General features: G+C 34.9%; 1 protein-coding gene and 1 pseudogene across 1 annotated transcript; both read left to right on the top strand.

Moving 5' to 3' along the window:
* The first annotated feature begins 2,619 nt into the window (after window positions 1-2,619).
* LOC147945201 (uncharacterized) lies at window positions 2,620-3,696 on the top strand. Its single transcript, XM_087509143.1, has one exon. It carries the CDS (start codon window positions 2,620-2,622, stop codon window positions 3,694-3,696), a length of 1,077 nt encoding a protein of 358 aa, XP_087365269.1.
* A 2,381-nt stretch (window positions 3,697-6,077) lies between these two features.
* LOC104783451 (transcription elongation factor SPT6-like) lies at window positions 6,078-10,385 on the top strand (annotated as a pseudogene).
* The last annotated feature ends 2,643 nt before the right edge of the window (window positions 10,386-13,028 follow it).

Here is a 13,028-nt window from a genome sequence, read left to right as displayed (position 1 = left end):
TAGTTAACTTGATGAAAATCCTCTTCTTTTTTCCTTTGTTTTGAAGAGGTTACGAATTTTGCTTTTGTTAAGGTTGTCAATGCTTATTTTCTCAATCAAATTTGCATTGTAACTATTTTTTTATTGAATATTTTTTAACAAAAAAAAACTATTTTTTTTATACCTATTGACCTGGCAGTTTTACAATAATTTAATCAATTTGTAAAGTTAACTTGTAATTTACAATAAAAAAATTTAATCATCGGTATGCTCCATTGACCAATTTAGTGGGGTGTGAGTGTTAAATTAAAAACTAAGAAGAAAAAAATACATAGAATAGAAATATAGAGGAACTCAAATATAATTAACGCGAGTTTCTTTATTTAAAAGTTAGGGTTTCGTTTATGGTATCAATATAAAAGCGATGATAGATAATTTGATTTTCCAGGTACAAATCCAAGTCTTAAATGATATATCGACGGATCATATCTCTAATCTCGATGTCAGGTCTCAGATTGAACTACTGAGGATGTATCTCCATATATGAAATATGAGGCTGGATCTGTGCCTAACTATGCGTTCATTCCGTGTATAAGACGCAGTGATGAAGGGGCTGATCATCTCACGCCAGACGAAGAGTTGCGCCTCATGACAAAACAAGTCACAGAGACACAGACGATCAGGCACTTTCCCCGAGGATTCAAATTTCCTTCTTCTTCAATTTTAGATTTGCTTTGCCATAAGACATGAGATCGGATCCGACCATCTCTGTTACTTTTCTTCATCTCTTCCGACCACCTCTCTTTCCCAAACTCTTTAATCTGAACAACTCTTTCACCATTGTTCCTGCAATTTGCAGAGATTCTTTTACTGTCTAGACGTCTAGTTCATCCTAATCTCATTATCGTTTGTGGAAGGCTGTTCAAATGCCATCGTTTGCGACTCTAGATCTAGTATCTAAGGATACTCCCGTCACTTTTGTGCAACTAATTCCTGCTATGTGCAGTCGTCTCTGGTTACAGATCTGTCTCGTACATGCCGACGTTCAAACAAATCCCGGTGGCTGTACCGTCTCTTTGCCGTCATGGCAGGTTATGTGTTTCCCTCTGTTGAGGAGGCAAACCCGTGGTTATTTCGGCTTAATGGATACTGCAAAACTGTCCAGCGTCACTCTCCTCATGGCGGCAAGAAGGTTTTCGTTGATGATCTTTGGATCCGGTGGCTGTGCTCGCTGGCTCAGGGGTTTTGACTCTGCTTTTTGTCTCGATTTATTTCTGGATTTTGCAGTCTCGACCCCTTCCTCTTGCTCAGATCATTTTGACCACCTGAAGAAGACAAATCTGGTGGCCGTCGACCCTGCTCGTGAGTGGCTTCGTTGTACTAGCGTCCCTGCTATAGATCTTATTGTTCTTCCACTCGGCGTCGGTGTGAAGTGATTTTCGGTTTTATTCCGAAGGTCCTATTCAATTTGTCTTGCAATCAATCTCCACCACCAGCCACGACCTTTCGTTGCTACTCCGACCTCCGGCATGCGCTCTAGAACTGAAGAATATTTTCTCTCCTTCTTGGCTTCCATAGCTGAAGAACTATTATCAGAGATGATTCACCTTTGCTCTAGATCTAAAAAACAAAGGCAACATAAGTCTTCTACATGTTGTGCTTCTTCCAGCTACCGCCGTGCCACTATCTCCGGTGACGACGACGTCTCAAAGTGCTGTCCAAACCTAGATACACATTCAACTCCTAAAAGTTCCATTTGGCCGACATGGGTTTGGACCTGGAAGTGGGCCTGGATTGAGACTTTTCTAGTGGGCTTCAACCTTATTGCAAGCTTGTTTGATTTTTGTCCAGCTATTATTAATTACTGGCCATTATCATTCTTCAATTTAGAGAGAGCTTCTCCACCAATTTCCTCCTATATGGAGAGTTTAAAATACATAATCTCGAGAAAGTTTCAGACCAATTTATTTCCCTTTTGTAAGGAGAGCTCAAAAATTCTTGAATATCTGGAATACAAACCGCGTGAGTTGGAATTAAAAGCTTTTAAAAACTTCATGTTTTTCTCTCCTAGTGAAGTGGTTCCATCACCAAAGGATGAGTTCATTCAAACAAATGTTAGTACGGTGGGGTTTCATTCTCCCTCTGGAACTAACAAATGAGGACAATTGCTTGGAATTGTCAAGGGGCGGGATCCAAGCTGACTCGCCGTCGACTGCGCGAGATGTGTCGGATATACTCGCCAGATTTTTTATTTTTGTCGAAAACCAAAAACGACAAGTTTTATCTGCAAGATGTGCAAGTGGATTTAGGTTTTGATAACCTTCAAACTGTCGAGCCTAAGGGTAATAGCGGCGGTTTAGCTTTATTGTATTCGAATGATTTTCCGGTAAAATTTTTGTTATTAGATGACCGTTTAATCGACATCGAAACAATCATTAATGGAAATCGGGTCTATATGTCATTTATTTATGGCGACCCTGTCCCTGCAATTCGCGATTATGTATGGGAAAGACTAATGCGTATTGGAGTTTCGAGATCCGAGCCTTGGTTTATTATTGGGGATTTCAACGAAATAACAGGGAATCATGAAAAAAGAGGGGGAAAAAAAGATCTGAAGCCTCCTTTCTACCTTTCCGTGCTATGATTGATTCATGTGGTCTCATTGATTTCCCTTACCAAGGAAACCAATTTTCATGGATTTGTCAGCGGTCAAATGGTAAGATTCGGTGTCGCTTGGATAGAGCCATGGGAAATGAAGAGTGGCACAATTTATTTTCCCACAGTAATGTGGAGTATATGAAGATGTGGGGTTCGGACCATCGTCCCCTCTTTGCATCTATTCTTACACGTCCAAAAAAGTTTTTGAGAAGGTTTATGTTTGACAAGCGTTGGATAGACAAGCCAGGCCTCAAAGAGGCGGTGGTAGATGGATGGGGAGGGGACGACAATTCTGTCGAACGATCCATCTTGAAAAAAATCCAAAACTGTAAAAGAGCAATTTCCATTTGGAAGAAAAATAATCAAACAAACTCCGAAAAGCTTATTAAGAAACTTCAAGAAAAGATTGATGAGACATATGGAGATGATCAAGCATCGTCAGAGACTCTCCTCAACCTAAAATGGCGACTCTGCGAAGCTTATAGGGAAGAGGAAGCATATTGGCACCAAAAAAGCAGAGAACTGTGGCTTGCAGAAGGAGATCAAAATACGAAATTCTTCCACGCTTCCACAAAACAAAGAAGGGCAAGGAACAAGATCACAGGCATCCTTAATCAACTTGGAGTTTGGGTTGATACAGAAGAGGGAATAGAAAAAGTTGCAGTAGAGTATTTTGACAATCTCTTTTCATCCTCCAGTGCGAGTGACCCTACACTGGCCATTAAGGATGTACCTACATTGGTCACACATGCCATGAATGAGCATCTCACAAAAGAAATCTCAGAAGAGGAGGTCAAACGAGCTTTGTTCTCCCTGAATCCGGAAAAGGCTCCAGGACCGGATGGGATGACTGCTTTGTTCTTCCAAAATTTTTGGGAAACCATAAAAGGCGATCTCACTAAGATGGTGAAGAACTTCTTTAGCTCAGGAATTTTTGATGGCAAGCTAAATGAGACAAATATATGTTTAATCCCGAAAGGAGATCGACCTCGTGAAATGTCAAGATTTCGCCCTATTAGCTTGTGTAATGTGAGTATAAGGTGGTCTCAAAAATTCTGAGCTTACGTCTCAAGAAGTTTTTGCCGGAAATTATATCCGAGACCCAATCTGCCTTTGTGTCGGGAAGATTAATCACAGATAATATCCTCATTGCTCAAGAAAACTTCCATGCCCTCCGTTCTAATCAGGCCAACCGGAAAAAATTTATGGCAATAAAAACGGACATGAGTAAAGCTTATGATAGGGTGGAATAGAATTTCTTTAGAGCTTTGATGGAAAAAATGGGATTCGATCAAAAATGGGTGGGTTGGATAATCTAGTGTTTATATTTTGATGTTCATTTGTCCTTTCCTAATTTGGTAATCTAGTGTTTATTATTGGGTATCGAATCATCTTGTGTTTTGTAGGGTTTCGACATGGATTTCAAGCAGTTCCGCTGCATTTTTATTTACCTGCCTCTTGATTTTGATGAAAACGATTTCGTCATGAAACCATAAACCTCGAGAGAGTTAATGGACATGCTGTCTCGTGGAGTCCTTGAGGGTTACAATGAAAGAGAGGTCAAAACTATAGTCTAATATATGTTTCTTCTTCTAAGTTCTTGTTATGTTGAACTTATTTGTGGTTGGTTTTTTTCACATTTGTCTATACTACAGAATACAAGATATGGATTTGTCAAGGTTATCAAAGCCAATCTTTACAGAACTGCTACTATTGCCGTAAATGTACTTCATTACCTTTGAAGGTAAGTATCCTTCCTATGATCTGCCGAGAGAATTCCGAGTTAAAGTCTGCTATTTTTATCATGAATCGTTCAAGTACATCTCTTGCGAGGTACTCTTTTCTTTTCACCCCAAGTAATTTAGCTTTTGGGTCAATAGTAGGTTTGTAGCAGATGCACAATTGATTTACATTCTAGATTATAGTTTGTGTGGTTCTCTCTTTTCTATTGAGCTCAATTTGAAACTGGTTACTAGTTGTAATTTATATTGTGCTATACTTGTTTGGATGGTTTTGGTAGGTCACTCCAAAATATGTAATTAACGCGAGTTTCTTTACTTAAAAGTTAGGGTTTCGTTTATGGTATCAACATAAGAGCGATGGCGGATGATTTGATTTTCCATATACGAATCCAAGTCTAGATTTAAAGATACATCGAAGGATCATATGACGGATTATATCCCAATTTCGATGTCTGTCTATGGACTACTGAGGATGTAAACACTGTTATTACAATATCGAATTTGAGCATATCTAAAAAAACTACTTTAATGATTTTCTCGAAACTTTTATATATATGCGAAACCAATAATAATCAAAAGCTTCAATAAAGTGAACAAGTAAGCAAAATCCAAAACCCAAACCAATTTCTGTTTACTTTAGCCGTGGAGAAAGATAGAAAACAGTATAAGAATACCAATCAAATCAAATACAATAGGAAAAAAGTAACAAACAAATATGGTTTTTTTGTTTATGTACTGGATGTGATTATACTAATTAATATCTATGAAGTTTGTGGCACTTGCGCATACGAATATGATGATGATGATGATGATGATGATTGTTTAAGTTTTAAACCTATCACTGAAGTCTGAACACACTCGATCTATTGAGGCATACCCTGCCACAATTCTTCACGAATTTCTCAAAAAGTAATTATACCGGAAACTAATTTTTTGAATGTGATCAAACAAAACATTAAAAAAAATTTGAATGTGATTTTAAAAATTAAGATGTTTGGAATTTCAAGACACTTATTTTTATGAGGTATGCTTATGCAAAATTTGCAAACTCTATGTGACAAAAAAAAAAAAAAAAAAAAAAAGCTTATGCAAATTTGAAAACTCTATGTGATTTGATGATTTCAATCCGTTTGGTTTTCCATTTTTCGATTTTCTTAACAATAGAAATAACTTTTTCAGAATTTTTTTGTGTAACTAAGAAAATAAATAAATTTTTCTAATTTTCGTTCGATTATAAAATTATTAATTTGATAAATAACATTTTTTTGGCAACTTTAAGCGCCTTAAGAACTAGGCTTAAGTTAAGCCCTTAGTCAAGAATTGTAATATAACAAATTATTAATAGAAGATTGTATAAATATGAAAGATTAATCTTTTAATAATACGAACATTTTGATGATTGAATTAGAAAATTTATATATTTTAGATATCTTTAATACACTTTTTCATAAAATTAAGCATTACTACTTTTTAATTAAAGAGTATATTTTAACTTCGTTAGCTAAAAAGAAATCAAAATTTTGTGTTTTAATTAGTAGCTTCGTAATCCTTTTTTTTGTTTTTTGTTTTTTCTTCTTAATGTTTTTTTTGGTAACACTTTCGTAATATGCTTTTGTTTACAATTTTTAACGATCACAGAGGTCTTAGGGTTAATCTCCACCTTCATCGATTTTGTATAGCTACTCTCTTAGCATAATCATGAATAGTATCAACGAAGGTACATTAATTGAAACGTCTGCTTTTGAATCCCTAATTCTTTGTTATTATTTTTTTTCCCTGAAGATTCGACTCTGTTTTTGATACAGAGCTACAGATTCATGAAGATCCAGTGGAGAACCGAGACAACGATGATGAAGATGATCAGTTTGATTATGGATGGAGATGGGTTTCTAGTGGATATAGTTCTGATGATGGAGAAGACGAAGAAGAAGAAGAGAGGCCATGTCGTGAGAAAAAAGAGTGAAAATAGAAGGAAGAAAGACGAAGACTTTAGCCTTCACGAAGATGATTACCTTCTTCTAGAAGACAACAACGTCAGTTTCCAAAGAAAAAAGTATAAGCGTTTGAAAAATCTACAGAGGAAAGAATAACATTAACGATGATGATGATGATGATGATGATGATGATGATGATGATGATTTGAGTCACTTCATTGTAGATGAAGATAGTCATGGAGTGAAGATTAAGAAATTTAAGCTAGGAGCTGATTACAACGCTTTACGTTACGCTAACGATCTGTTTGGTGATCCTGAAGAACTGTTGAAACTTAGGAAAAAGGATTTTTGGCGTATAACGAAAAGATCAAAAGAAACCTAGAAGATGAGTCGACCCATTGGTTCTCTCCGAGAAGTATATGACAGAGAGAGATGATGAAATTAGGAAGCTTGATGTTCCTGAGAGAATGCAGATATCTGAAGAAGCCTTTGGAGTCGCTCCCGTGGATGAAAGTAGCATTGAAGAAGAGAGTCGTTGGATTTATGCTCGATTGGTTCAAGAACAAGGTCCAGGTTGTTTGGTTTAACAAAGATGACATTGTGAGATTTTTGGAGCTGTATCATGTGCATAAGCTAGAGATACCGTTTATAGCTATGTACCGGAAGGATCAGTGTCGGAGTTTATTGGACTGTTCTGATCATGATGATGATGATGATGGTGATAAGAAGCTTGAGACCAAGTGGCATAAAGTCTTGTGGATAGAAAGTGGCTTCTTCTGCGGAAACGAAAAACTGCTTCGTTCGGTTACTATACAAAACGTTTTGAAGAAGAAACCTGCAGGTATGATCTGAATAAGAGTTTTTTTGAATCGGTTATCAAGTCCCTTGAAGCGGCTGATACAGAGAGAGAAGTGGATGATGTAGACTCAAAGTTCAACTTGCATTTTCCTCATCGTGAGATCGATGAAGAAGGACAGTACAAGAGGCCTAATAGAAAATCACAATATAACATCTGCAGCAAATTTGGGATCCGGGAATTTGCAAACAAGTTTGGTTATAGCGCTGAGCAGTTGGTTTTCATCTCTTGAGAAAAATTTCTTGTTGATGAGCTTGAAGATGCAAAGGAAACACCAGCGGAGATGGCATTGAACTATGTGTGTGCGATGTTTGAAGATCCTCAAGCTGTACTTAAAAGGTGCAAGACATGTGGCTGCGGTCGAGATAAGTTGTGAGGTATTGATCAAAAAGTATGTTCGAGGGATTTATATGGACAATGCAGTAGTCTCAACAAGTCCAACACCTGATGGGAATGTGGTTATAGATTCTTTCCATCGGTTCTCTGCGGTTAAGTGGTTACGGGAAAAGCCTTTGAGGAAGTTTGAACTTTGAAGGTGTACAATGGCTTCTGATTCAGAAAGCGGAAGAGGAGAAACTTCTTCAAGTGACGTTTAAGCTCCCGGAGAATCATTAGTGAATGCAGTGAACACTATCTAAGTGTTGGTGTTAATAAGTATGCTCAACTCTGGAATGAGCAGAGGAAACTGATACTTGAGGATGCGGTTCACGGTTTTCTTTTGCCGTAGATGGAGAAAGAAGCAAGATCCTTTTTAACTAGCAGAGCTAAGACTCGGTTGCTTTCGGAGTATGGACAGGTTTTATGGAACAAAGTGTCTTCAGGGCCATACCGAAAGAATGATAAAGAAGCTGCGCCGAGGGTCTTGGTGTGTTGTTGGGGACCTGGAAATCCAGAGATTACGGCCCGGTTCGTTTTCTTGTCGCTGGATCCAGCGACAGCGATAGATTTCAGCGACAGCATATATTGTTCGTTTATCTGTCGCTAGCTAGCGACTGTAGCGACTGTCGCTAGAAACTATCGCTAAATTATTCGATTGCCTGTCGCTGCGACTAAATACTATATATTTTTTAAAAAAATTAATAAAACTTATTTTTGATAATTTATATTTTTATTTAAAAAAACAATTACATATAGCCATGAAAATAAATTAAAAACATATTTACATATTTTTAAATAATTAATTTGAATTTTATTTTTATTTTATTCATTTTAATATTGTTAAATTTAATTTGTTTATAACTGATTTTTTTAGAATTTTATTTAAATATATTCAAATTAATTTTTATTTTATTTACTTAGATTTAGTTTAATTTTAATAACTATACGTAGTTATATTTTTATTTAATTAATTTTAATTTTGATCATATTTAATTTATCAATTTTTATTTTTTTATTTTTCTTGGTCGCTATGTTGTTCGTTTGCCTGTCGCTGGATCCAGCGACTAGTTTCAGCGACTGATCGCTGATCGTTGGCGACAGTCGCTGAAAATTTTAGCGACTGAAAATTACGGTCGCTGATCGCTGGCGACAGTCGCTACGACTGATCGCTAAACTAGCGACAGTTAAACGATCTGTGGCTGTCGCTCGTTTCTGTCGCTGGTGACAGGCAAACGAACAGGCCCTACATTTGTGGTGCTTGATTCATCGGGAGAGCTTCTTGATGTGCTTTACGCGGAAACCTTGGCATTGCGATGTCCAGATGTAAATGACCAGCAACGTAAAAAGAAGGAGCAAGATCGTCTTTCGAAGTTTATAACAGAACATCAACCGGATGTTGTGGCTTTAGGAGCTGTAAATATGAGTTGTTTACGTCTGAAGGACAAGATTTATGAGGTAATATTCCAAATCGTGGAAGAACTGGCGTCTGATGTAATTGATGGGATTCGTGATATTTCAGTGGTTTATGCGGATGAGTCTCTTGGAGTGGATCGACTTGTAGTAGCAGCCAATTTATTGATCTGTTGGATGATACTAGAATACATCCAGAATCATACGGTCGTCTTGCGCAGGAATTGGCGAAAGATGTTTATGCTCATGATGATATCGTAAGAGGTGGTGTGGATGATGCGATAGAGATGGCGATAGAGCATGTAAGAGATCAGCCAGCTTCTTTGAGAAGAATTGTTCTTGATGAGTATTTGAGAAGCAAGAACCAAGAGAATAAGAAGGAAACTTATAGTCTAGTCATGAGAGAACTAAGCTGTGGTTTTCAGGATTGGCGGAGTCCGTTTAAAGCGGTTGATGCAGATGAAGAGTTTTATTTGTTGTCGGGTGAAACAAAAGAAACTATTGGTGAAAGGAGAATAGTGCAGGCCACTGTTCAGAAAGTGACAAGTGGTAGAGCCATATGTGCATTAGATTGTCGATTACCTGGGATTCTATTCAAGGAAGATTACTCAGATAATGGCAGAGATATTGTTGATTTGTCTAACATACTGTGTGAAGGCGATATGGTTACTTGCAAGATCCTAGTAGAGAAACATAACAATGTCCTAGTAGAGAAAGAGAAAGCTCCTGAAGAAAAGAAACAGTTTAAGTCTCGGATGATTGTTCATCTCGAGTTCAGAACATCTCTGCTGAGCAAGCAGTAGAGTATTTATCTGATAACAATATTGGAGAAAGAATTGTTCGTCCAAGCTCAAGAGGACTGAATCATCTGACTTTGATGATCAAGATTTTTGATAATGTGTATGCTAACAAGGAGATAATCGAAGGTGACAAGGAGAGCAAGGACATAGTGAGCTTACAACGTATTGGTAAAACATTAAAAATTGGAAATGAAACCTTCGAGGATCTAGATGAGGTTCGTCTTTATATACTCTTATAAATTTCAGTTTTGATATAATTGAAAATACTTATACAGTTATACGTTTTAAAAATTTGCAGGTAATGGATCGGTATGTTGATCCTTTGGTAACTCATCTTATGACAATGATCAACTACCGTAAATTTCGGACTGGGACAAAGTCGCAAATAGATGATCTGCTTCGGGTTGAGAAGGGTGAAAACCCCAAAATGGTAGTTTACAGTTTCGGTGTATCGCATGAACATCCAGGGAGCTTAATACTGTCTTATATACGATCCGCAAATCCGCACCACGAGTACATTGGTTTATACCCAAAGGGATTCAAGTTCAGGAAAAGAATGTTTGGGGATCTTGATAAGCTTGCTGCTTATTTCAAGAGACATATTGATGATCCAGTCCATTACTATTAATGAACTCGAAGGTAATATTTACTTGTCTGGATTCATGAATTGTTCTACTCTTTTACCTAAAGAAATGTTTAGACTGTTGCTTTTTGTGCAAGAAACGCATATGTGAGAATAAAGGTTTTGGTTTTTGGAACGTAATTAGGTCTGTTGTTTAGTAGAACTGTAGAAGTATTCAACTTATGTTTGTTTGTTCACAACTTATGTTTTCTGAACAGAGTGTTTTGTTTTCGATTCTAACGTCTCTGTTTTGTTTCATATATATTAGTAATTTTTTTGCAGATTGATTTTAACGTATGGCTTTGTTGATGTCCGGTTCGAAGCACCAGAACTACTTTATGCTATTTTAAACAAATTAAATCAGTGATTTTATGTTGACAATTCATATTACGCCAATAAGAGCTTATTTTAATCTCTTGTCATGGCCATGAGTCATTTTGCTTCTTTTTTTCCTTGTGCTTATCTTTCCCTTAGGTGATTGGGCCAATTCGTTGTCTGTATAGCTCTTATTACTACCGATGAATATATCATTAGAAGTTTTGTGCTATGTTTATTTTCCCAATTTACTTTAGCGCAAATCCTACTATTCAGAAGCTTGTTTGTCCCCCAAAGATACAAACGTACTATTGATTTCATTTTTCTGGGGTAAAATATTTATTTAATTTAATTATCATAAAGAAGATGGCTAACAAGAAAACAAAATTTTATATATCAAGAAGATGGAGTTAGATTCAATTCAACTAACCGGTGGAAAAAAAAAAATAAGTGAACGAACTATAGCTACAATTATTTTGAAGACTTTAATGAAAAAACGTTGACTTTAGTGAAGAAAAGAAAAGATAGTGAAAACCTAATCACATTAGATTACTATTATGACTAGGTATGGAGCCTCCGCGATATCACGGAAGAACTCATTTTAGTAAAATATTTATTACAAAAATTTCTTTAATTAAATTTATTTATTAAACTATTGGGATTTCTAAACTATTTAATAAAAATTTCAAAAACAAAGGAATTTTTGAAACATTCTTTATATCTTTATTGAAAAATATTCTTTAAAAATAATCTTACTTTCACATATGATTAAATATATAATTAACAATGCTATACATATCAAATTAAACAAATCTTTACGATTAACTGCCATGAGATTACATTGCAGTTGTGTTATTTCGTTCGCTTTTATTCGTCATAACCTTTCGTTCGTATCTTTTCAATGTAACATTTTATTTGTGTCTTTTCATCGTAATTTTTCGCAAAATATTTTTTAATTTCTGAAAAATGAATAAATGCAATCTACAGTCGTGTCCTCTCTTCTTAAACTTACAGTCATATTTTTGTATATTTTATGAACCATTACAACTTGTTCTCTTGTTTTCAAATATGATATGTAAATGATTATATTTTTAATTATTTTTTTGGTTTTAAATGATAAAATTATGAATACATTGTATAAGACAATATAAATTTCTTAAATAATCATATAATAAATTAAAAATATTAATTGAGGACCATTCTTAAAATGACAAAATGATTTGTCATTTCAATTAATTATTTTAATATTTTTAGCATAACTCAAACATATTTCTATTTCCAAAATCAATTTTTACTTCATACAAAATGAATGAAAATATTACTATTCACTCAATCAGTAAGAAAATTACCAATCCTCTCAAATTTGAATATAACTAAACAGAAAATTATAACATATTTTATTTATTTGAATCAAATTATAAAAAAGAATACATCTATTTTCATAAAGGCAGTATTGTAAATGAATATATAATACAAACAACTATCGTTTCATAGATGAAACATATTTTTATGTAAAACAAACTATAGTCATTAAATATTTTGGCAATTATAATAGATTATATATATATATATATATATATGGTTAATCCAATATTGAATGTACTTACTACTTATTTTTCTCTGCGTAAGATGCTGGTTAATTATCCCAAGTCACACATAAATAAATAATATAATAAATATTAGAGGGGAACAATAATAGTTATAACCTATAACAATAATATTTAGGTGCATAATGTAGCATCACAATGTGCGCGTCTAAGGAAGATGGTTGGCCAAGGACGGCCGGGTTCATTGCTTCCACATGCTCCTCTTTTTTTTTGGTAGTCATAATCCAAAACCTTTTCAAAATTTTATAATATTTCATTTTTTTTTTCAGCCATATTCAGTATCTTTTGTTGTTAAGATTTCAATTTGAATGTATTATGATTAGAACTAAATATACAAACTCTCTTACCATGTATGAAGTTGTAGATAAGTTTTTGTCGTCAATATAGTTTATTGTACAATCATCTCAACCGTCAATCTTTCTGTTGATCACCAGTTTTCCATCTCCCAATAAACTGAATATGCCCAACGGTAGAAAATATAATAGAACAAACTGTGATATTTTATTTTTATTTTTACCTTGATATTTCATAATCAGATATTTTCTTAAAAAATAAAAATATAGAAATCCATTTTGTTTTCTATAATACAATTAGTTTTCTAATCAAAAAGCATGGAGTAGACAAATATATACTTGTGACAAAAAAATAAACAAACATATACGAGCCAATATGCTCTCATTTTCTAAAAAACCAACTTGAACCACATTTTTAACAGCTAAAAAAAACA

Source organism: Camelina sativa, chromosome 4 (assembly GCF_030686135.1).
Source record: "Camelina sativa cultivar CO46 ecotype springtype chromosome 4, ASM3068613v1".
Classification (NCBI taxonomy): domain Eukaryota; kingdom Viridiplantae; phylum Streptophyta; class Magnoliopsida; order Brassicales; family Brassicaceae; genus Camelina; species Camelina sativa.
The sequence above is the reverse complement of the archived record's forward strand: the minus strand, read 5'-3'. Positions and strand labels throughout refer to the sequence as shown.